Below are 27,454 nucleotides of genomic sequence, written 5' to 3' on the forward strand. Positions count from 1 at the left end.
ATACCATGTTAAAGAACGAACAAGAGAGAGGAGAGCACAAACGCGGAAGCATAAAAGACTACATTGATAATAATTGGGTGTATTTACATTCATGGCTCAACAGCCTATTTATATTGTTCACAAACTTGACTGCCACTCAAGGCACTTTCCTAACTAAGATCAAACTCTAAACATAGACACTTTCCTAAAATACAAAAGACTTGTTTAACAAGATAAACGTGTGTTACTTAACACACGTACTGTATTCCTTAACAAAAAATGTCTCTCTTTATTATAAAATAAAAAAAATCTTCTTCTTTCGCTCATTTCGCTTTGCCTTTCACTCGAAGTCTTTAAGTATTCACCAAAATCTTTGGAAAAATTTTCTTTCGCTCCGAATTCTGTAAGAAAAAGACAAAAATCCAAAAACGTAAAGAAGAACAAATAAAATAAAAACCTAAAAAAAAAAATCTAAAAACTCTAGCCTAAAGACAAGTCCGCGTCGGCGACGCCAAAAATTGATGTGATTTTCAATGTTGTTGTAGTAATAAGATTCGTTCAAGACTTGTGAAAGCGGATTTTAGACTTAATTTTAAATAAAAAATATAGGAAACTTAAATAAAAGTGATATGAAAAATATGGAGAAGACTGGGGATATGGATTCCACTAATTATCAATATCAAAGTGATTTATATTTTCTAATTATAATTATGCAAATCCTTCATTCAAATTGATTCTTAATATTGCAAAAGTTGATTTTTTAGAAATAACAATTGTAAATCGAAAGTATGGGACATCAAAACCCTAGGATAGCATGCTCCATCAATTGAAATAACAATTGTTTAACAAAAACCATTTTATCTATTTATTTATCAAGGCAACTAATCATATAATAATTGCATAAATTAAATAAAATAGAGATTACCACATTTCATTGGCGAAATAGCTTCCTCCGTCGCCCCAGAGGATGGGTTTAGCTCATCATGTTGGAAACACACTCAAAATATGTATTCATGGCTCAAAAAGTGTTTACAAGAAGAGAAAATAGTGAAACAGGAAATCTGCAACATCACATGCGCGTTACAGACTGACTGTTTCAACTCTCAACTGTTATGATGAAGATAACTGTTACAAATCTGAAAATAAATGTTGCAGAAGAGGATGAAGAAACTGTTACACTGAAGATAAATGTTGCAAACCAGTTGAAGAAACGGTGACAAGCATTTGAAGAAACCGTTACGACGGATGAAGAAACCATCGTTGTTTCCCTGTTCTTCACGAGCAGCAACAACAACAAAGTTCTGAAAAGTCTTGATTCACGCCTCCTGAGCTCTCCTCTCGACCCCAAACTCTCCGTCCAAGCAATCTATTTATACTCCTCAGCCTCATTTAATCACGCCATAATTCTCAATATTCTTCATTGAACTCGGGCAGTAAAGAAAATATTCTGGGAATATTTTCTTCCCTGATTTAGCTTCTCACGCGTTTCTACATCTGCAAAATCTCCTTATTTATCTTTTTCAAGGTCCAAAGTGTTGCTCGAGTCAGCAAACATGAGCAGAACACGTTTAAATTCTCCAAAACTCATGCAATCCCGTGAACTGTTCCTCTCATGCACGTGCTTCCCTGTTTTCTTCTCACGGATTTTTCAGCCAAATTTGATCAACCAAAACACTTGTAGTAGCTTTGTATATGTCCCAGGAACAATTCCATAAATTTTCAGCCATTTAGTCTCCCTATAACACCTCCAAATTCTTGATTGAAATTTGACAGTGATAAACATTATTTTCCCGCCAATTTTAAAAATTTGAATTTGAGAAAGATGGGTGTTGTGGACAAAAATGGGTGTTGTGGACAAAAATGGGCTACATATATCCGTGGGTGACACTTAGAAAAAATGGGGGTCCATATAGCAATTGTCCTCCAGGGGTCCAAATAGCACTTTTTGAGCAATTTTTTCCACACAAGTGTATTTCTCCAAAAACACCTACACAAACATAAAAACACCATAATAAGTACAAATTCAAGCACTAGCAATAGAGACACTGAGGACAATTCATACACAAAAATGTGTCTATCACTTGAGAATATTTTCGGTTTTGGAAATTCCTTGGTGTCCAAACTTCCTTGTCTATAAATACTTGAAGTTTGCATTTCTAGCAAACTAATCCTTCGTAACAACAGACTTCCTCTTTTGTTGTGTTACTGGTGTAGCCGCCTATTCGGAGAGGAGAGTACCTAATTAGGCGAAATCTCTTACGACCGCTCAGTTTAAAGTCTTCTTTGGGATTGAGAAGCTCTAGCGTGTACCGTTTGTGGGAAACTAGATAATTGCGGTTTATATTTTGTTTTCGATTGATTTGATTGACTAACGGTGGTTGAAATATTATTGCACCTAGTTTGTTTATGCTTGAGGATCTTCTCTTCTGATATAAGATTCACTCAAACTAGTTCAGAGTTTCGACAGGGATCTTTAGACTGTTTTTAGTTCTAAAGACGATCTTGTGATAATCCATTATTAACAGACTCCGTTCTGTGCATGATTGATCACAAGAGATTCAAGTGATTGTGTGCAGGTTTTTATTGAAGATTTAAGAAGATTTGAAGACAAAGAAGATACTGAAGATTTGACTTGGGTTTTTAATCTTTGGTGTGCACAATACTTGTTTTGGTAAAAGAGGATCCAATCAATAATCAGTTTATCCTTGTGGTAGATTGGATTGATTAATTGAGTAGATCGGCATCAACACAATTCTTTAGATTAAGAGTATTGTTGGCTTAATCTTAAACGATTACTTAGGTAATTGAACATAAGATAGATCTAAGGACCTGACGAAGGAGTTTATTTTAAGATAAACGGAAGAGTCTTTGTACGACTCATATCACTTGGTTGAATAGAGTTGATACCAAACAGATTTGTTGTTCCTTTACTGTTTGGAATACGAACCAAAGGAATTGTTCCAAGTACATGACTTATTTATAAGTTGGAGGCGTGGGAATACAGACGGAACTAGGTGAACTATAGGTTTAGTTGCTTGGTCTCAACTATACGAAGTTAGGTGTAATTTTATGTAGCGGCTTAATCCTGAGAGTATTCAATTCTGGACAATGTCCCAGGGTTTTTCTGCATTTGCGGTTTCCTCGTTAACAAAATCTTGTTGTGTTATTTACTTTATATTTCGGCATTATAATTGTTTTATTATAATTAAAGTAAATTACACAAACGTTAATTCCTATTTACTTGATAAGCATTCCTATTGTGTTTGGTTAAGTCCGAACCTTTGTATCAAGTAAACACACTTCGTTCTTGCATTGTCTCGATCTCGTATCCATAGACGATCACACGAAGTGTGAAATGATTAGTTGTATTGTCTCGACTCAGTCCATATACAATCACTTTCGGAGAAAGGACTTATAGGTAGGAAAAGTTTTAGCTTGTGGTATATTTGGGTACCTCGCCTTTTCAAGAAGGTTCCCATCGGAAGACTTGTAATGATTTCCAATAAATTAAATAACCATTCTTCTAAACATGATTGATAGGTGTGTTAACACTTTGATTTAATATCAATTGGTTATGATTTATTTGCTATTTTTCTTATAAATTGTGTCTTTGTTGTACCCAAAAATTACTCCTAGGGTAAACAATGTACTGTCTAAGTACTTTCTTTAGGTTTAAGGATCAAAATCTTACAAAACGAGCTTAAACCAAGAAGTTAGTCGTTCATGTTTTGCTTAGGTTACAAAGAGATGATGGGTTGATCTTAGGGGAGGGAAAGCAAAACAAGTTGAGGAATCATAGTGGTGATGAATTGTGTGTATGTAAGGTTGTCGAATATGAAAGAAGCATGGCTTGAGAATGACAAGTGTAACCCCCCGTTTTTTTAGCATGCCGCATGCTCAAAGATGCGCCATGGCCTGAGATGAAGTTCTGAAGCTTCGGTTGCATGGAAAGAGGCATTGCCAAGGCTAATATCGCGCAAAGAGTGGCACATTATGTTGGGATAAATTTTCCTAGAGCCAATAACGGTGCATTATGACGCGTTGGGTAAGTTATACTGGCCAAAGGACAAATCTCGCACCAAGTGGTGCATTAGGCCATGTGGGTAGATATTCTTGGGCGTTGCAGTGCAACCATTGCGCATTATGCTGGCTATTGTCCTAGAGCCAATATCGCACAATACTTGTGCATAAAGCCATAGCGGGATGGCTGAGTGAATATTGCGCAATATTGAAGTTGGCCAATGGGCAAGAACAGAAGCTCAACAATCATTGTCGGTTATTCAGTAACACATGGCAACGACCATGAATAGTGAAGAAAGCACCTCAAAAATGGTACTTAGTGAATGTCAATCCGGTCGCCTAGTTCAAGTTATAGAAATGTCAATAAGACATATATAGGGAGGGGTAGTTGGTTGAAGGTGCGTATGAGGACTATGCACCAAGTAAGCTTTGTAGCTTAGCCGAAACAACATAAATGATGCATAGGCATCATTTAGAGATGCGTAGCTTTGCCAATGAATAATCATGGGCATTATTATGTCATGCCACAGACTCAGTAATGAGAAATCTTTGTGCATTTTGACAGAACGGCCTACACGGACTAGGCCATTACCATTATTACTTGTCCACGACCTTGCAAACGAGTTGGCTTAAGTTGCTTGTCCCTTCATAGATGAACTATGGTCAGTGCTTGATCCCTTTAGAGTAGGGAAGGGTAAGTAGGCCAACACAATGAGTTGCAGCATTGCCGGTCTAGCACTTTGTCGCTCATATCATCTAATTGCGAGATAATTGTGGTATATTGGCCTCTTATATCATATGGCTCGGTATTGCGATGCAAGAGATGATTGTGGCCACACTTGATGAGGCTAGTTGCATGCTATTCACTGGATGCTCATACTGCCTATCAAGCTATACAGAGCTAACATATGCACCAATTGTGAGTTGGGCATGGCCAAGAAAGTAAGCTACATCAGTATGCAAGTCAGCGGAGCTTGCATAAGCCAAAGAAGAGTACGACATGAACTTGATTGATGCACCCTTTGCATGACCAACACAAGTACATGCTTTCAGAAATTCCTATTCCAGGTAAGAAAGGTGGAATTAGGTATGTAATGTCCAAAGGACGGGGATGCATATAAACATGCATCGGTTATAGCCTCTATGGATTTAAACCCTTCGCAGAAAAAGGGATAAGTTGGAACGACGTGGAATCTAAGTTAGATATCATGCTCCATGAGCATGCTTACAAGGTAAAATGAACGTGCATTTTCCTAGCTTTAAGACTGGTTAGTAGCATCAGAGTGACGGATCATGGATGTTATGGCCTACGCGCCCATGGCGCGCTAGGCGTAAATATTCTGGCCTGTCACATTTGGTATCAGAGCAAGTTCCGAGATAACTCTAGAGATTGTGTGGAGTGGACTCATTAGCGAGTATCTTCCTTGAATGGAGACCTTGAAGTTGGAGAGTATGTCAACTTTTGCGCGGAAAGAGTTTGTATCTTCTATGCTAGTATTGGAGCACTGCTCGGTCGAACTAGCAAGTGTTTCTATCTCAAGCTTTTTTTTCAAGTTTAGGTGATCAAAACTATAAGTCTAGATTTCTAGTATACTTATAGCTATGTCTCGGATTAGGATAGAATGTGTAGTTGAGATTTAGACTTCACGACGTTCATCGATTAAAGACGAAGATCTACTGAGGAGAGATTGGAGGAACTTCATCAACAAAAGGTATGTGGAGACTAAAACTTATCTATCACTCATAAGTCTATTCTGTTCTATCTTCTAATGAGACTAAGTTGTATAACTATATAGACTTTTATATTATACACATTTGATATTTCGAGCCAAGTTTATGTCGCTTATCTATTTCTCGAAATATGTGTTCGAAGATTTTTGCTTTAGCTACGTTCATCATTATTCTTGACGAGTTTAGTTGGAAACAATTTATTTGTTGGAAACTAAATAATGAGTCAAAAGATGATCATGTGAAAATTGCCTTGAAACATCTTACATGATTTGTGTGAGATAGTCATTTGATGTCGACTCGGAATGTTTCGTATTGATCATTCGATCACTTGAAAATTACTTATAAGCTAATAGTTTGTGTAAGACAGCTATTGTCGTCTTCTAAGGATGTTTCAATGATTGAAATGGGAGTTTAGAACAATTAACCATTGTCTGGATATAACACGGTATGCAAACTGTTGTGGTATGATTCAGGTCCGGGAACCAAGTTTGCATACCAGTATGCGAACGGTTTTACCTGAGTTAAGGTCTGGGACGGCCGTATGCATATATATCGGTTTGCGAACTATCGTACAAGACCAAAGTCTGGAACTAAATTTTGCATACCCGTTTGAAAACTTAGTTGGTTAAGTTCTAAAATTGGTTAAGTATGATTTCATACTCATGAACAAATACATTTATAAATTAAGGAATGCAATCTTTGCAAACCGTGGCTAAATGTTCGTGAATCAATCCGATTTTGCTTCAATTGTTTCTTATACACTTCTATGATATATATATATACACAATTGAAAAACTCTATGAGTAACACAATTAGATACATTTGATTTTCATTCATGTTTGACTGATCATCATATTTGATCTAGAAGTGTTAGATGAATGTGGTTAATACAAAAGTGTTCATATGGCTAAATTCGGTTAATTATTGTTGAGCCAACTCAATATACACGTTTAGGTACGGTTACCCATATCTAAATGAAGGTATATTTCATATGTATGTAACAAGATATGACCATCTAACGGTGGAGAGATATTCTTTTGGTTTTAAGAAAACTTAGCTTGAATCTTAAATCAGGTTTTCATCTAACGGTGAATATTGATTAGCAACTGGAAAACCTAATCCCCACACTTCTGTGTGATATTAGTCGCGACTAGAGTCGATTCTCCTTTCACTTAGGTTTTCCCTAAAACTATTATAGGTTAACGACTTAAAGACTTCATTGGGATTCTGAAGCCATACCCAACTATTTTCTCTGTAGTTGTGTGTTCGGATCTTACTTGTTCTATCGTATTGGGTACTATCTTCTTTAAGATTTTCTCGAGATTTATCTCCGATAAGTAGGATATAAAAAGTAATCACAAATCTATTCGTCTCATTCTTTGTGATTCCATAATAACTTCTTCTACTACCATATAGTTAAGTTATTGTGAGGTGATTGATATTTCTAGGTTGTTCTTCGGTAATATAAGACCGTATTATCAATTGGTTCATGTTCACCTTGATTTATCAAAACATGGAACAAAACTTCATAGGTACTTCTGTGGGAGACAGATTTATCTATCAGAATAGACTTTTCTATAGGAGACAGATTTGTTTATAAGTCTTAGACTTTGGGTCGTAGCAACTCTTAGTTGTGGGTCAGACCAGCTAAGGGAATCAAGTGCGTAGAGTACTGCTGGGATTCAGATGCGTAAGGAACGCGATTGTACCTTAATCGGTGTGAGACTTGTTTAGGGCTCAACTATATTCCAGTCTGAAGGTAACTTGTAGTAGGCTAGTGTCTGTTGCGGCTTAATACAGTGTGGTGTTCAAATCTGAACAAGGTCCCGGGTTTTTTCTGCATTTGTGGTTTCCTCGTTAACAAAACTTCTTATGTATGTGTTATTTCTTTCCACATTATATTTGTTTATATAATTGAAATATCAAAGGTTGTGCGTACTTCAATCAATTGGTAAATCCGACCTTTGGTTGTTGATTGAAATTGATTGACACTTGAACATTGGTCTTTGGTACCGTTCAATTTATTCTCATACCAATCACTTCACGAATTTATTCTTGTTGATTTGCTGATTGATTTGAGAAAGAGACACAACTCTTGGATATCTTTCCTTCGTTGAGTCTGACTGTCTAGTTGATTCTCTTGGAATTATATTGGAGTTAACCCATACAGATTGCCAAACGAATTATTAGGTGTGATTGTTATGCCCCCGTTTTTTCAGCCAGTTACTTTGCGAATCGAGTTAAGCTTGTTTTAAGTATTGTGAGTTTGTATGGCGTAAGTGGCACCCCACTTACGAGTGGATATCCATAATACCACTCGGAATGGTAGGCTGATAATGGGACTAATCATCCCTACACGTTGGAAACTGCCCAACGGTATGCATTTCCGGGTCGGGATAGCATCTCACTTACAAGTGGAAACCAGGGAAACCGTCAAGGACGATGGGCAACTGGTAACTATTTCATACAATACTATAATTTTTTGGCACCAACTTTACCTACGGAGTCCCTCATGTTACTCCAGAATTCGTCATGCCCGTTCAAGCTCCTTTGGAAGCTATGGATACTCAAATCCCAACCACTATAAATGATCTTATGAAAATTTTGAATGATATCATCATAAATCAAGTTGATATTATCAAGATCCAGAACGAGATGTTTCTTCTTTTGAGAATTCTTACAAATCAATCATGAAAGGAGTAAATAAACATTCGTTGTATGGGGAATACTACTGATTTCTGGGTTGACACTAATAGTGTTGATTTCTCTTCTAGGATTCATGTATCCGATGGTGATGACGAAGACGAAGTACGTACCTGTGCTGAACGAGAATTAAAAAGGAGCAATCAACCTAGCTTTTTTGCTGATGCAGACTTGGAACAACTTTATCAAGCTAAAGAAGAAGAACACGCATCATTACAATCATTATCCTTACAACAAGGGTAAAATTCCATCCTACAAATCCTTGCTGAAAAATTTGTACAATCAGACTTTCTCAGAACTCAGGAGGATGTCCAGCGATCCGCGACAATTTCTCCAGCCTTGTAAAGAGAACAAGGCTTGTCATAAAAGAAAACTGCGGAGACACCCGTGGGTATAAAAAACTAGTCAACAAGCAATACTCATCAAATCATCCATAGGTGTTGTCACTAAAAAATGAGCCAACAGGAAGGCTGCACCTCAACTGGCATCTCAGACTAAGTGTTCCATGTCTATTTCATCCCCTGATCCAGCCTTGAAATCATCATCGCCCCAAAGGCAAGCTCCATACCAGGGTTCACCCAAGGCTCCACGTCAACAACCACTACAACAGACAAGACTGGATCCAACATTCCCAGACTTCCCATTTCCTATGGAGGGGGCCATTGAGTTGTTTTATGTTTGAATACAAGATGAAGCTTTCAAATTGCCTCACGCATGACGCTCATCAACTGCTAAGGAGATGTCAGATCCAAAGTACTGTCATTTTCACAGGTTCGTCAATCATCCCACCAGTGAATGAAATGACTTGAAGCGTATGTTCATAGATTAGATTGACTCAGGGAATTACACTTTGGGATTGAAGGTGTTCACAAAGACCCTCTCCCTGTTAGGATACTGAGTTTGAGGAAACGCCAATTGATGCCGGGTACGAATGTCAAAATCATCAACATAAAGACTCTAGAAGCTACGGGGGTTTCCAAAAGTGAGGTTACACACTCATCGACCATCATCAAAGATTCTGAAGGGAAATCCAAGAATGCTTTTGGCTACATCACTATAGAGGTAAAAATGGGTGACGCTCAGACTTATCTATATTCCACACCGTCAAAGAAGATCCAAATATGATATGGTTTTGGGACGCCCATGAGTTAATAGCAACAACATTGGACCAAGTGTACCTTCTGTTAGAGCATTGCTCGGTCAAACTCGCATGCGTTTCTATCTCAAGCATGTTTGTCAATGTTAGTGACCAAAATTATAAGTCTTGATTTCTAGCCTATTTGTAGATGTGTCGGACTAGGACATAGATAGTGTAGTTGAGCTTAAATATCTCGACGTTCATCTCTCGAAGACGAAGAACTACTAAGGGGAGCTTGTGGAACTTCTTCGACAAAAGGTATGTGGAGACTTGAACTTATCTATCACTTGGAAATTCTATTTTTACTATCTCCTATATTGAGACGTAAGTCGTGTTACTATATAGTTTTCTCTATACACATTTGAAATTTCGAGCTGAGTATATCTCGCTTACATATTTCTCGAAATATGTGTTAGTAAGCTTTCGCTTCGACCAAGTTCATCTTATATCATGAGAAAATTTCCGAGTAACATCTTACATGGTTTGTGTGATACAATCATTTGGTTTAAGACTTGGAAAGTTTCAATAATGATCATTTCAATATTTTGAAAATTGCTTTGATGCTAATAATGTGTGAAAACGGCTATTGACATTATAGAAGAATGTTTCAATGATTGAAATAAATAGTTGATGATGTAACCATCTTTGGATATAAGCATATATAGTGTGTTCGCACATTAGTGTATAAGTCCATAAACCGGAAGCCAAGAGTATGCATATGCGTGTATACGGAATTGGTGAAGGATACGGGTTAAATATGCATACTTGTATACATACTGGAGGAAGTTCTCGAACCGAGAATTTCTGCTGAGTTTGGTTTTGGCAAAACTCTTAACTAGTCACCTTAAGTATGCGTACCCGTACGCAAACTGGCGGAAGTTTTTGAACCGAAAATTTCTGCTGAGTTTGGAAACTTTACAAACTCAAATCCGGTTACTTAAGTACACATACTTAAGCTGGTTACTTTGTCAAATCGGTCAAGTCCATGAACTTAAATATTTAAATCATAAGGAATGCAATCTTTGCAAACCGTGGCTATAATATTCATGATTGATTCAAGTGAATCAAACCGATTTGATTTCAATTGTGTTTTCTAAACAATTGAACAACTCTTTAACTAGTTTCATTTGAGTCATTTGAACTAGTTATGGTTAGATGAATAAGGTTGATATGAGAGTAATCATATGGCTAACCTCGGTTAACTATCTGTGAACCAACATGGTGTACACGTTTAGGTACGGTTACATAAACCTAAATGAGGGTACATTTCATTTGTGTGTAACAAGCTAAGTTAGACCTAACGGTTGAAAGATATTAGCTTGGTTGAATCAGGTTTTTCATCTAACGGTAAATATTGAATGCTTTGTTACCAAGGTAACTTGGATTGCAAACCCTGATTTGAAAATTATATAAAGGAGAACTCTAGCAACTGGGAAAACTAATCCCCGCACCTCCTGTGTGTTACTAGTTGCATAACTAGAGTCAATTCTCCTTTAACCTTAGGTTTCTTCTCGAGACCCTGTAAGTTAACGACTTGAAGACTTCATTGGGATTGTGAAGCCAGACCCAACTATTATCCTTGTAGTTGCGTGATCTGATCTTGCTGTTTCTATTTTGTTGAGTGGAATTGAAATAATTGGCTCGGGATTTTATATCTCCGATAGGAAAGATAGAAAAGTAATCACAAACAAACTTCATCTCATCGTTTGTGATCCCACAATAACTTGTTTCGCTAGTCGATTAAGTTTATTGTGAGGTGATTGATAATACTAGGCTGTTCTTCGGGAAATAAGTCTGGTTTATCAATTGGTTCCTGTTCACCTTGATTTATCAAAAGACGGAACAAAAAACTATTGGGTATTTCTGTGGGAGACAGATTTATTCAATCCTATAGACTTTTCTGTGTGAGACAGATTTGTCTATCAAGTCTTCGACTTTGGGTCGTAGCAACTCTTAGTTTTGTGTGAGATCATCTAAGGGAATCAAGTTGTAGATGGTGGATTTTCGACAAAGGGTAAAATCATAAAACCATAATTATACATGCTCCTGATCGAGCAATCAGATGAGTATTGAGGCTCATGTCCCTCAGAATATCTTCAAAAGTCTCTAATCGAGTATATTACTTCTCAGAGTATATATATGCAGTCTCTCAGCTGAGACCACGGCATATTCCATTAACTGAGCAACTTCAGTAATCACTTCCGTAAAGAATCGAAATGATTGGACGGCTCCTAGATGTATTACTCACTAGTATAGAGCACTACATCTTCAGGACGTCGCAATGTTCCCTGAATTTATAGAATAAACATTCAAATCGAGCGTTTTGCTCCAGCTAGCTCATACCTCGATTTCTGAATAATTATATTGCTCTTAGACAACATTCCTGCTAGTATAGAGCCATCAATTAATTATTTCTAATCGCAAGATTCATCAATTGAATTCCTAGAAAATATTCTACGTTATAGTATTTCTTTACTTCAATTTATGGCTTTTCCCAGCAGAATTCCATGGGTTAGTAATAAATATTCAACATACGGGCATCTGAGCCACCATCGAGTAAGCCTCGAGAAAATGGTGTAAGTGTACTCACCAATAATGCACTAACGAGCACCTGAATGCACGAATGAGCATTCCAAAACACGAAGGAACGATGAAACCATGGAGAAAAATAATAATAATAAAGTATCTAAAAGAGGCGTCTAAGGGGACCAAGCCCACCGGCCGGTCGATCATTCCGCCGTGGCCGGTCCCACGCCCCTTTCTTTATTTTATCACATTTTATTTTTCCTTGATCCCATGAAAATCCTTTCATTTGAGCAAATCCCTTCAATTCATGATATTTTCTTCACATCAAGGAAATTATGTAAAATTACATAAAATTAGGAAAGGTGTCATGGTACAGTGGTCACTAGTCGTCCATGCCCAAGCCGTGACCGGTCCCACACCTTGTAATTCCTTATTTTATTAATTATTATTTCCATCATCTCATGGAAATTCCTTAATATTATGAAAATCCTTAGTTTCATGATATTTCCTTCACATCAAGGAAATTGTGTAAAATTACATAAATTTAGGAAAGGTGTCACGGGACCGTGGTCACTAGCCGGCCGGGCATGCCCCAGCTGTGACCCGGCTAGTGACCGGTCCACATCTGGTAATTCCTTATTTTATTAATTATTATTTCCATCATCTCATGGAAATTCCTTAATCTTATGAAATTCCTTAGTTTCATGATATTTCCTTCACATCAAGGAAATTGTGTAAAATTACATAAAATTAGGAAAGGTGTCACGGGACTGTGGTCACTAGATGGACGGCCATGCCCTAGACGTAACCGGTCCAAACCTTGTAATTCCTTATGTTATTAATTATTATTTCCATCATCTCATGGAAATCCCTTAATCTTATGAAACTCCTTAGTTTCATGATATTTCCTTCACATCAAGGAAATTGAAAGGTGTCACGGTACGTGGTCACTAGCCGGCCGGCCATGCCCTAGCCGTGACCGGTCCCACACCCTGTAATTCCTTATTTTATTAATTATTTTCATCGTCTCATGGAAATCCCTTAATTTCATGATATTTCCTTCAAATCATGAAAATAATATAAAATTAGGGAACATTCGCGGGACCGGGTCCTAGCTGGCTAACCATGCCCAAGACGGTCCCACATGCCCTTATTTTATTATTAATAATATTAATTTGTTTCCCTCATCTCATGATAACTCCTTCACTTCAAGGAAACTCCTTGATTTCATGATATTTCCCTAAAATCATGAAACTAATAATAAGTTAGGAAAAGTGTCATGGTACCGGGCTCATTGGTCGGCCGACCATGCTTTGGCCATAGTCGGTCCCATACTTCATGATTCCTTCATTTTTATTATTATTTCCTCCATCTTATAAAGTTTCCTTAGTTTCAGCAAAAAATCCTTGAATTCTTCATGTTTTCTCAAAATGTTGCTCAAACGCGCATCAGAAAATATCAAAATTCTCAGGACTGAGACACGAACACTTTGGTAACATGAGCATATTGCCTTGACCAATCACGGTTGGATCTTTGGCTTGCAAGAGACCGGTCCCGCATATTTTGTTCACATTAGGTTCAAACTCTTCCAAACAATTTTGGAATTTTCATGAAATGATCGTCAGTCGATCCCATGACCAACCAGGGACGGTTTCATGACCCCTTGGCCGGTCCTTCATCCCTTCATAATTTATTAGGTTTTATCACCTAAGGTTCAGACGATGATTATCTGAATAAATGATTAAACCAGCATTTAATCATCTTTTCATCAACTGGTCTTCAAGAGACTTTGGTATTTTTTTCTCACTTGAGCATCTGGGCGTTACATGGTCGACTCATCATCCCATGTATCCGGTCCTTCCTTCACTCTATGGTTGATTTTCAATAAATCATCAATTGATCAGCAATTGATCAAAATTAGGGTTTCAGATCCAAAGCTCTACAAAACATAATTCTGAACAGATTCAAACATTAATAATTTTACGTTGATCCCATGATCAACATTATAATTAATTATACTTAGTTACCAATAATTCATCAAACGGGCAACCTTGCTCAGATGAGCAATATTTGCTCAGACTACGGAATATTGGCTCAACTATCAATATTCAACAGTTCATCGAATGAGCAACATTTACTCACCTTAACTATCAACATTCATTCGACAATTATACCTATGTCTCAATAGACACGTTCAAATCATGAGTCCTAGAAAATTAACAAGTCATGCTCAACTCAGAAATACAAAGACTCATCGTTTCATCAAGTCAGCAACCGGCTAACTAAAATCACGAGACATCAATCGTGTCACATGGGGGATATTAACTAGAGTTTTGGTCTGGCGGCCTACGACACGTGTGCTCATCTACGATGAGAATGTGAGCAAGTCGTGCAATCAGTTGAAGGAGTTAGCAAAGTAGTGGATGGAAAATTAACCAAGTATCCGCACGATGAGCAACTGGTTTTAACACGATTTCCACTTCCCCACTCTTTGACTCCAGCAACTGTCACACTTCATGGGATCATGGTGTCTACTGATTTTGCAAAATAAATAGTTCTCTGAATCGATGATTGAAGGAGAACAATTCTTGCCAAAGAAGACAACGTTCATACAGACAATCTTTCATCTACACGAACTCATCATCTTTGCAATTACTCTCATTTGAGTAAACTTAATCATTCAGAAATTATTTTCGCGCAAATACACAACACACCAACAATCCTTGATCACCATTGATCTCACACATTTTCTCAGCTTCCCTCCTACAGATCGACCCATCCTCTCTTGTGACCGAATTGACTCTGGAACGACCATTGTCTTGGTTTAGGCCGGATTCCTACAGATTGATCTCTCGAACTTAAAGCACTCCCTTCTTACAGTGCATCCGTGTGAGGATAAACATTTCGCTCGGTTCAAGGAGACTCCTCCGCACGGTCGTCTCCTCAATTCCGTAAAAACCAGCAAATCATTTTTCCCCATCTACAGATTGGCGACCACAGTGGGAGATCATTCTCTCGGTTGCAATCCCAATTCTAACAAAGATGGTCGGTCTTAGGTCTACTTCAGAAACTCCAGGTTCTCCCCAGAGTCTTTCAAATGGCAACTCTCCTCATGCTCGTTCGAAAGACTCCGGTAACGTTCATCATTCTTACTTCACTACTCCTTTGCTCTCTATTGATGCATTCGATGGAGATATCCCATCATTGGCATAATTGACACGAAGGCAAGGAGTTTTGGTCGGAAACATCAATCGGTTGAAAGAAGCAATCGATAACCTCTTCAACTACATGGTGGAATTGACGAGGCTCTTGGGATCAGAAATGGTGAAACGTCAAAACTCTACTGACGCTCCTCAAACCAACAGTTTCACTACTTACTTGAAGCCAGTGGATCAGGAAGTCACACACTTGATTGAAAATCTATGTGAACTCCTGCACTTCTCAAGGGATCAACGCATGAACACGTTCGCTGCACTCAACCAAATATCATCAGAAGTGCAACTAACTCCGTCATGTCTAGCAGTTGAAAAAACGTCCATGATCTCTGAACATTCGATCAACAATATCATGTTCGGAGAAGAGGACCGCATGGCCGATGAAGGGCATAATCGAGCCTTGTACGTGTCTGGTTTTATCAAAAACTCTGAATTCAAGAGAGCTCTTATCGATACGGGCGTTTCCATAAATATTATTACTATGAAGACTCTCAAAGCGGCCAAGTTCCCACAGATTAAAATTGTTCGCCATCCCATCTCGATGACAGGTATTGAGGGAAGCCAGATCCATACATATGGATATGCATAATAGACTTGAAGGTAGGGCCTATTCAATCAAAGGCCAACTTTCACGTGATCGAACAAGAGCCAGATTATCACATGATACTCGTACGACCGTGGCTCCATGACAACAAGGTGGTTCCGTAAACATACCATCAATGCATGAAGGCTCTGCTCAATAACAAAATTGTTCGTATTGCGGCATAATCATCTCCTTATACTCCGATATATGATGATGAATTCCTTGAGTCTCAAAAGGATATCCCCGAACCTCCAAGAAAGATTTACAGCACTCCACTCCCAAGATGGAAGTCCTTTGAAGAAGTTGCTAACAAACCATCATCCTCAGGCGCTAAGTCGATCAAGTCATCTGCTACACCGATTAAATGCCGTAAGGATCAGGTTTCAACTCCAGGATCTAATTTAATCCAGTCATGATGCGGAGTGGAGGATCATTTACCGCCGACGCCAATAGTAGCAATTAACAGGGTAGAATGATGAAAAGTCTCCCCGCCCCGAAGAATCATGTCAGCGCGAACAAAGAAGTTCAAGATGCTCCAAGACAATTTCAAGACGATACTGATTCCACCATTGATGATCTCGAAACAATCAAAATCGGGACGGAGGATGATCCAAGGCCAATTTTAATTAGTTCCATGATGTCACCATAGGAACGGACGGTACTGATAAATCTGTTGAAAGAGTATCAGGATGTCTTCGCTTGGACGTACGAAGAAATGCCTGGCCTAGACGAAAAATTAGTTACTCATCATCTGCACATCACCCCCCGACTCCAAAGCTGTCAAACAACCGCCTAGGCAGTTCAGACACGAAGTTGAGGAGCAAATCAAAGTCGAGATTCAGAAGCTACTAGCAGCAGGATTCATCAAACCAATTCAACACCCAACGTGGCTGACAAACGTTGTTCCTGTCAAGAAGAAAAATAGTCAAATCAGATGTTGTGTTGATTTCAAGAATCTGAATAAATGTTGTCCGAAGGATGATTTTACCTTACACAACATCGATATGCTCATTGATGCAACCAGTGGTCACGGTATGTTCTCATTTATGGATGGTTACAACGGATACAACCATATCAAGATGCACGAGCATGATGCCAACAAGACCGCATTCTGTACCCCTATTGGGAATTTTCACTACACTTTGATGCCCTTTGGATTAAAGAATGCAGGTGTTACTTATCAACGATCCATGACTGCCATATTCTACGACATGATGCACAAGCAAGTGGAAGACTATGTTGATGATGTGGTAGTGAAGTTGAAGACTCGAGCATCCCACCTTGAAGTTTTGAGACAAGTTTTTGAAAGATGCAGAGAATACAAACTAAAAATGAATCCTCTGAAGTGTGTTTTTGGCGTCTCCTCCGGAAAGTTTCTAGGGTTCCTAGTCACTGAAGAAGGAATCAAAGTCGATCCAGACAAAACGAAATCCACTACTACAATGCCTCCTCCATACACTGTGAAGGAACTCCAGAGTTTTATGGGAAAAATAAATTATATTCGACGCTTTATTCCTGGATTGGCTCAACTCGTCGCTTCGTTCACCCCTCTGCTGAAAAAAGGAGCAAGCTTTACATGGACGACTGTCCAACAAGAAGCATTCCAGAAAATACATCATATATTGTTATCACCTGCTGTCATGAAATCTACGGTACAAGTACGACCACTAATACTTTACACAACTTCCAGTGACGTTGCTATCGGAGCACTTCTTGCTCAAGAAGATGAAGAAGGTATCGAACGTCCAATCTACTACTTCAGACGCACGATGAGGGACGCTCAACTCCGATACCCAAAAGCCGAAATAGCATGTCTGGCGTTGGTACATGCAATCTAGAAATTTAGGAACTACTTGCTATCCAACAGAGTCGTGCTCGTTTCCAAGGCCGACCCTATAAAGTTTTTACTATCGAAGCCAGCCTTGATAGGGAGACCAGGAAAGTGGCTACTTCCGATGTCAGAGTTTGACATAGCTTGTGTACCACCCAAAGCAATCAAAGGTCAAGCAGTTTCGGACTTGCTCGCTGCTTTTCCAGGAGAAGATGCAACAATGTTACACGAAGATGTGCCCGGAGAGTTTCCAGAGGTCTTAGTTATCAAGTAAGAGACATGGCTTTTATACTTTGACGGATCCGCCACCCCTAGCAACGACACTGGAGGAGCGGGCGTAGTACTAGTATCTCCATCTGGCTAAGTCTTCTCACACTCGTTCAAGTTGGATTTCCATTGCACCAACAATTCAGCAGAATATGAAGCTTTCTTACTAGGTTTGTCCCTGGCCAAGCAAGCAGGAGCAACACACCTTGAGATAAGAGGGTATTCAAAACTACTAGTCAATCAAATGAATGGAGCATACTCTCTCAAAGAAATCACGCTAGACCCATTCAGAACTGAAGCGCAGCGGATATTAACTCATTTTGCTGATGCAACGATTGTCCACACTGGACGAACTAACAACAGACATGCTAACTGCTTGGATACTCTTGCTTCCAAGATGAAATTCGAAGGAGCATAGAAAACAATCACAGTACAAAGGCTTGACGTGTCATCTACCTGGCTTTCTCAAGTTGAAGACATTCAAGCAAATGATTGGCGAGCACCTATTATTCATGAACTGAGCAGTTCTCTTTTAGAAGGGAAAGTAAGTCTCAAGGAATTAAAGAATTATTTCTTGCTTCATGGAGCATTATACTATCGAAATCCTGATGGGTCTTTATCAGGATGCCTCGGAAATGATGAAGCGTACAAACAACTCAAACACATACATGAAGAAATCTGCGGACAGACGTTGGTAGTAACACTTTACAGAAAGCTTCAAAGGATGGGATAATATTGGCCTTCCATGGAGGATCAATCAAGAACTCTGCAAAGATCTTGTCCCAATTGCCAGACGCCTCCTCATCACTTAGAAGCTTTGACAGTCCATCACACCAGGGACTGGAGGGAACCTCACATCAAGTACCTTCGGGACAACGAATTGCCGCTGGAAAAGAAAAAATTAATCAAACTCATTCAGAGAGCTAAAAGATTTGTCTTTCTTGATGGAATCTTATACCACAAAAGCTTTGGTGGGAACTTACTGAGATGCTTAGCTGAGCACGAAATCCCAACAATTTTGAAAGAGATGCACGATGGAGAACATCAAGGGAAAAAGAAATTATTTCTCCAAATCCATGAGAAATATTATTGGCCGACCATGGAAGACGATGCAACTGCGCATGTTCAGAAGTGTCATCAATTCCAAGTCCATAGTAATCTCTTCCACACTCCTTGTCTCCCATTGAACTCTGTGAATAGTCCATGGCCCTTTTATAGCTGGGGACTGGATATTATCGGAAAAATCAATCCGGCATCTTCGAAGAAGCATGAATACATCACACTGCAACTGAGTATTTTACCAAATGGGTTGAAGCTATTCCTCTTTGAAGCACCACTGGAGTCACGATTGAAGTCTTCATCAAAGAATACATAACATGTAGATTTGGTATTCCTAAACACATTGTCACTGACAATGGAACTCCTTTCGCCAACAAGCATGTGACATAATTGCTCGAGGAATATGGCATCAAACAAGTTTTCTCCACACCGTACTATCCCTAAAGAAACAGACAAGCATAGAGCACCAACAATACTTTGATCTGAATTCTCAGTCGAACAATTCATGATAATCCTCGAACGTGGCATGAACAACTGCCTATGGCTTTATGGGCCTATCGGACCGCACCAAGAAGCTCGATTGGGACTTCACCATACTCTCTCGTCTATGGAGCTGATGCCATACTCCCAGCAAAAATTAAAATTCCTTCGACAAGGATTGCAACATCTAGTGGAGCACAATGGGATGAAGCCGAAGTGTCCAACTCAAGAATCGCTGAACTGGACATGCTTGAGTCGAGGAGGGCTAAGGTAGAAAAATATGTGGAAGCATACAAACAAAGGATCTCCAGAGCTTACAACAAAATGGTAAGACCCTAAACATTTCAAGTAGGAGATTTGGTATTAAAGACAGCAAAACACATTCAACGAGACATGTCTTCTCCCAAGTTCTCTCCGAAATGGGAAGGACCATATGTAGTCATCAAAGCAGTACCAGTGGATATTACAAGATCTTAGCTATTGATGGAGGAGTAAAAGGAAATATAATCAACGACAAATTGCTCAAGGTCTATTACGCTTGATCAACGACGAGTAAATTAATCCTTTATCATCATTCAAACACATTTCCAAATGTAATTTATTTTCCTTCAAAGAGCGTGCCAGATGCTCATTTATTCATTAAACATTCATTAGTTGAAAAAAATTCCTTCATGATTTCAGTTACTCTACCTTACCAAAAGAAACCTATAACCCTCTCAAGTACTCACTCAGAGCAAACCATCCAACAATGGATAATTCTTATAGAAATCCATGTCAAGCCTCTTCTGAAACTTTTTAGCCATCACTTTTAAGTCCTGAATAGCTTTCTCAACCCTTGCCGACTCCGAGGAAATTGCATTCTCCTCCCCCAAGACATCAGTTGTAGCGAAAATCGCGTCAGAAGCAGCCGCTTCCCTGTCAATTTTGATCATCTCAAGACGATGACGAAGCCAGCCTATGTTGAATCGCAAGGTCTCACAATTCGAAATCATGATATCCCATCTATGCATCTCATGATTATTGACGTCTCTCAGATTCATCTTGATCATCTCTTCAATGATCGGTAGTAATCCAGCGACGGTAGTCAAGAGGGTCGGCAGAAAGTCTCTCCACACTTCGGTTGTAGCAATGTGCCCATACCTTCTCCAAATCTTTGTGTACAGAGAGGCATGACATTTGGGAATGACGAATCCACCAACTACCTCGTTGTTCGGGGAAATATTGGTCATGGGAGTTTCAAACGGGAGTCCAGCTGTTGGGTACTCAGGAGACCGAACTCTAATTCTAGTCCCCACAGAATTAGTAGAGTTCTCATCAACATGATTGCTGCCATCATCATCCACGGTCACGGACTTCCTATTCTTCCTCTTCCTAGCATCGGCAACAACATGAACATCAACCTGCGATGAAGAAGTCTTCAGTCAAGAAGTCATGGAATTACTTACGGATGTTCCGGCTTCACAAGATGACCTGTACCGGGCAGGAGCCTTAACAATCCGCTTAGGTCTCAAGCTACAAGAAGAAGGCTGATTTCTCTGATTATCCTGTAACAAATTATTTTCTTTGATCATTCATCCTGATCAAATGGAGATGGAAGAAAATGTTCAACTTACCTAGACGAACACTTCTGCATCATGCTTTGCCCGACATTCATTTTGAGAAGAATCACTACTGCTAGACATGGTGATGAGAGGTATGATTGTGATCAAAATTTCTTCTGATAACACACAGGGACAGAAGACGATATGCCGTTTAAATAGGAAAACCTAAACATTGAAGGTCTGGATGCTTATCCTATAGCGGATAGTCAAAACTGTTGCGGTTTTTGTTGAAACCCTAATTCTCAAATCAGAGCATATCTGGTAACTTTGAAGAAGTGCGACAATCATGGGCACTGACAATATCCAAAGCTGGACATGGTCAAAGAATAGCCACACGACTTTGTGCAGGTCACACGTGGCACATTCTAGCATTTTCACAGATGGAAATCATCAGGGCGAGTCGAAGGGATCGTCATGGATTTTAGCACATGAATATTTGTCCATTTCATTTGATTTAATCAGAAGAAATTAATATTCATAAAATGGTTTCTCATTCATAAAGAAAATCCTAATCCTGAAGTGAAGCTGTTCAAATAATCAAAGAGATGTCTACTATGAAGACTAAGAAAAAACATTCAAATGATCAAATAAGATTATGAGCAAGACTAATCGTCAGAGTCATCCGATTCGTCATCATCATCATCCTCTGAATAATCCTCATCAGACTCTTTCTCAGAATCACTGTCTGAACTAGAGAATTCTTCCTCGACGAGATCACCATTTATTGCATTCCAGTGGTCTTCTTCATCATGTTCATCTTGAAGATCAGCCTTAACCTGTCGCTCAATCTCTCTGTACGGTGGATACGACCTACTTTTGCGTTCCATCGGCTCCCATACAGGTTCCTCTTCTTCAGCATCTGAGTTTGAGGCTACACCATAAGGACGGGATCGGAGTCTCTCCTCAGCTTCATGTGTCTTCCGCTGAATTATGCGTCTCTTCTCTCGATACTCAGCAACTGCCTCCTCCCTGGATTTCCTCTTCAAGAGCTCATCATGAGTAGATTTCAGCTTGTCGAGAGGCATGCTATTTATCACCTTCTTAGCATGATCCATATTGGCACGCACTTTAGCTGCAAAGGTCCTGGAATCCTCCTCATAAGAGCTAGAAGAATAATCACTGCTGGAAGATACCATTGTCTGGAACCAGGGACACAGAATCATGAATGTGCCAATGTCAATTTCGCAACGAAATGATAATTCTTAAACTCTTACCTTTTATGATTCCACTAATAGTAGTGATTGTAATGCAAGAGTTAACACTTCAAAACTTGCTCCTTTCTTCGAAATCTACAAAAGACGAGCAAAACTCAGGTTTTCGTAAAATCGTGAACATAATTTCCATAGTATGAACAACCACAACTGAGTCATAAAACTCACACCAAGACAATATTTCATCATAAATAAATTGTCTAACTTCAAGGGTTGCTCAAAACCTATATTTTGATTTTAACAAAATAATAAAAACGTGAATTATTTACGTAAAAAAAAATTCAATTTTTTTTTCTTTAACGTGGGCAAACTCACGTGAATGAAATATATCATATATTTTTCATGGAACATGTCACGATTTCATAATAAAAAAAATATTTTTTTTCCTTCGTATGATCGTTTGTCTTCAAAATGAAGGTTTATGCTAATTTTGTGAAAACTCACGCTTTTAAGATAAATTTTGGTTCTCATGAAAGCTCATAAACAAAATTTTATCGTCAGACACAGGTCTATTCAAAATAAAATCTATTCTAAATCAGGGATTATTGCTAGTTTCTTAAACTAACGATCGAACCAACGTACGTTCCTAAAACAAGGGTTTTTCATAAAACTCGCGTCCAAAAAATATGTACATACACATATGATTTTATGATGAACAACTCATGAACAAACATCAAGCTTTTGAAAAAAAATAAATTCTCACGTACCTGTCGGTGCCGGCCGGAAGTTGGCCGGACGGTGGGACGGTGGCGGCGACAATCGGACGGCGGCGGCTCCGGCGAAATTTCTCTGCTCCATTCCTTTGCTCGGGTGTGAAGAATATGAAGAGATGAAGGTGGTGGTCGTTCGTGAAGGTGAAATGAAAAAAAAGAGAGGATTAATTCCTTTTATATCAAATTTTATTTCCAAAATCTAATTTCACAAGGATTTCCTTTTTGGGCCCGGGCCCGTGAATCCTAAACCGGCCAATGTACCATCACCAAACCAGCGGTTCTACATCAGTTTAGGCTCATTAGACGATTCTCTATTGTGCCACTGGGATCTTCGTTCAATCTATGCTCCGTTCATGCAATCGAAAATCTGGTAATATCTTATTTTACGACTAAGTTCAACTACTTATTTTCTTCTGTAACTGTAACAAGAAAATCACCATTCAATGTTGACTGAGGAACATGACTGTCCCTCATTAAGCAGGGGACTTAATGTAGATGTTGTATTTTCGACATAGGGTAAAATCGTAAAACCATAATTATACATGCTCTTGATCCAGCAATCAGATGAGTATTGAGGCTCATGTCCTTCATTAAAGAGTGAAAGCTCATGCCACAGCTCTGATCGAGTGTACTTCCTCTCGGAATATCTTCAAAAGTCGTTGATCGAGTATATTACTTCTCAGAGTATATATATGCAGTCTCCCGGCTGAGACCACGCCATATTCCATTAACTGAACAACTTCAGTAATCACTTCCATAAAGAATCAAAATGATTGGAAGGCTCCTAGATGTATTACTCACTAGTATAGAGCACTACGTCTTCAGGACGTCGCAATTTTACCTGACTTTACAGAATAAACATTCAAATCGAGCGTTCTGCTCCATCTAGCTCATACCTCGATTTCCGAATAATTATATTGCTCCTAGACAGCATGCCTGCTAGTATAGAGCCATCAATTAATTATTTCTAGTCGCAAGATTCATCAATTGAATTCCTAGAAAATATTCTACGTTATAGTATTTCGTTACTTCAATTTATGGATTTTCCCAGCAGAATTCTATGGGTTAGTAATAAATATTAAACGTATGGGCATCTGAGCCACCATCGAGTAAGCCTCGAGAAAATGGTGCAAGTGTACTCAGAAATAATGCACTAACGAGCACCCGAATGCACGAACGAGCATTCCAAAACACGAAGGAACGATGAAACCATGGAGAAAAATAATAATAATAACGTATCTAAAAGAGGCGTCTAACGGGACCAAGCCCACCGTCCGACCGGTCATGCCGCCGTGGCCGGTCCAACGCCCCTTTCTTTATTTTATCACATTTTATTTTTCCTTGATCCCATGAAAATCCTTTCATTTGAGCAAATCCCTTCAATTCATGATATTTCCTTCACATCAAGGAAATTGTGTAAAACTACATAAAATTAGGAAAGGTGTCACGGGACCGTGGTCACTAGCCGACCGGCCATGCCCTAGCCGTAACCGGTCCCACACCTTGTAATTCCATATTTTATTAATTATTATTTCCATCATCTCATGGAAATTCTTAATCTTATGAAACTCCTTAGTTTCATGATATTTCCTTCACATCAAGGAAATTGTGTAAAATTACATAAAATTAGAAAAAGTGTCACGGGACCGTAGTCACTAGCCGGCCATCCATGCCCTAACCGTGACCGGTCCACACCTCGTAATTCCTTATTTTATTAATTATATTTCCATCATCTCATGGAAATTCCTGAATCTTATGAAACTCCTTAGTTTCATGATATTTCCTTCACATCAAGGAAATTGTGTAAAATTACATAAAATTAGGAAAGGTGTCACGGGACCGTGGTCACTAGACGGTCGGCCATGCCCTAGCCGTGACCGGTCCACACCTTGTAATTCCTTATTTTATTAATTATTATTTCCATCATCTCATGGAAATTCCTTAATCTCATGAAACTCCTTACTTTCAGGATATTTCCTTCACATCAAGGAAATTGTGTAAAATTACATAAAATTAGGAAAGGTGTCACGGGACCGTGGTCACTAGCCGGCCGACCATGCCCTAGCCGTGACCGGTCCCACACCTTGTAATTCCTTATTTTATTAAATATTTTCATCGTCTCATGGAAATCCCTTAATTTCATGATATTTCCTTCAAATCATGAAAATAATACAAAATTAGGGAAGATTCGTGGGACCGGGCCCTAGCCGGCCGACCATGCCCAAGCCGGTCCCACACGCCCTTATTTTATTATTATTAATATTATTTGTTTCCCTCATCTCATGGAAACTCCTTAACTTCAAGGAAACTCCTTGATTTCAACAAACTCCTTGATTTCATGATATTTCCCTAAAATCATGAAAATAATAATAAATTAGGAAAAGTCTCATGGGACCGGGCTCATTGGCCGGACGTCCATGCCTTGGACATAGTCGGCCCCACACTTCGTGATTCCTTCATTTTATTATTATTTCCTTCATCTTATGAAGTTTCCTCAGTTTCAGCAAAAAATCCTTGAATTCTTCATATTTTTCTTAAAATGTTGCTCAAACGCGCATCAGAAAATATCAAAATTCTCATGACTGAGACAGAAACACTTTGGTGACATGAGCATATTTCCTAGACCGACCAAGGTTGGCTCTTTGGCTTGCAAGAGGCCGGTCCCGCACATTTTGTTCACATTAGGTTCAAACTCTTTCAAACAATTTTGGAATTTTCATGAAATGATCGTCAGTCGATCCCATGACCAACCAGGGCCGGTTTCATGACCCCTTGGCCGGTCCTTCATCCCTTACTAATTTATTAGGTTTTATCACCTAAGGTTCAGACGATGATTATCTGAATAAATGATTAAACCAGCATTTAATCATCTTTTCATCAACTGGTCTTCAAGAGACTTTGGTATTGTTTGCTCACTTGAGCATCTGGGCGTTACATGGTCGACTCATCATCCCATGTATCCGGTCCTTCCTTCACTCCGTGGTTGATTTTCAATAAATCATCAATTGATCAGCAATTGGTCAAAATTAGGGTTTCAGATCCAAAGCTCTACAAAACATAATTCTGAACAGATTCAAACACTAATAATTTTTTACGTTGATCCCATGATCAACATTCTAATTAATTATACTTAGTTATCAATAATTCATCAAACGGGCAACATTTGCTCAGACTAAGGAATATTGGTTCAACTATCAATATTCAACAATTCATCGAATGAGCAACATTTGCTCACCTTAATTATCAACATTCATTCGACAATTATACCTCTGTCTCAACAGACACGTTCAACTCATGAGTCCTAGAAACGTCATGTATAACTCAACAATACAAAGACTCATCGTCTCATCAAGTCAGCAACCGGATAACTAAAATCACGAGACATCAATCATGTCACATGGGGGATATTAACTAGGGTTTTGGTATGGCGGCCTACGGTACGTGTGTTCATCCACGACGAGAATGTGAGCAATTCGTGCAATCATTTGGAGGAGTTAGCAAAGTAGTGGATGGAAAATTAACCAAGTCTCCGCACGATGAGAAACTGGTTTTAACACGATTTCCACTTCCCCACTCTTTGACTCCAGCAACTGTCACACTTCATGGGATCATGGTGTCTACTGCTTTTGCAACATAAATAGTTCTCTGAACCGATGATTGAAGGAGAACAATTCTTGCCAAAGAAGACAGCATTCATACAGACAATCTTTCGTCCACACGAACTCATCGTCCTTGCAATTACTCTCAACTGAGTAAACTCAATCATTCAGAAATTATTTTCACGCAAATACACAACACACAAACAGTCCTTGATCACCATTGATCTCACACATTTTCCCAGCTTCCCTCCTACAGATCGACCCATCTCTCTTGTGACCGAATTGACTCTGGAACGGCCATTGTCTTGGCTTAGGCCGGAGTCCTACAGATTGATCTATCGAACTTAAAGCACTCCCTTCTTGCAATGTATCTGTGTGAGGTTAAACATTTCGCTCGGTTCAAGGAGACTCCTCCGCACGGTCGTCTCCTCAATTCCGTAAAAACCATCAAATCGTTTTTCCCCATCTACACAAGTGCGTAGTATCCTGCTGGGATCAGATACATAAGGAGCGCAACTGTGCCTTGAATCAGTGTGAGATTGATTAGGGTTCAACTACAGTCCAGTCCGAGGTTAATTGGTAGTAGTCTAGTGTCTGTAGCGGCGTAATACAGTGTGGCGTTCAATCTGGACTAGGTCCCGGGGTTTTTCTTCATTATATTTTGTTATATAATTGAAATATCACAGGTTGTACGTTAAGATCAATCAATTAAAATATCCAACCTTGGGTAGTTGATTTACATTGATTGACACTTGAACATTGGTCTTTAGTACCGTTATAGTTACTCCTCTTATTCAA

General features: G+C 39.0%; 1 protein-coding gene across 1 annotated transcript; it reads right to left on the reverse strand.

Annotated features, from left to right (window-relative positions):
* Positions 1 to 21,738: 21,738 nt before the first annotated feature.
* LOC113305923 (glutamic acid-rich protein-like) lies at positions 21,739 to 22,269 on the reverse strand. Its single transcript, XM_026554909.1, has one exon. It carries the CDS (start codon positions 22,267 to 22,269, stop codon positions 21,739 to 21,741), a length of 531 nt encoding a protein of 176 aa, XP_026410694.1.
* Positions 22,270 to 27,454: the final 5,185 nt, after the last annotated feature.

Source organism: Papaver somniferum, chromosome 8 (genome assembly GCF_003573695.1).
Source record: "Papaver somniferum cultivar HN1 chromosome 8, ASM357369v1, whole genome shotgun sequence".
Classification (NCBI taxonomy): domain Eukaryota; kingdom Viridiplantae; phylum Streptophyta; class Magnoliopsida; order Ranunculales; family Papaveraceae; genus Papaver; species Papaver somniferum.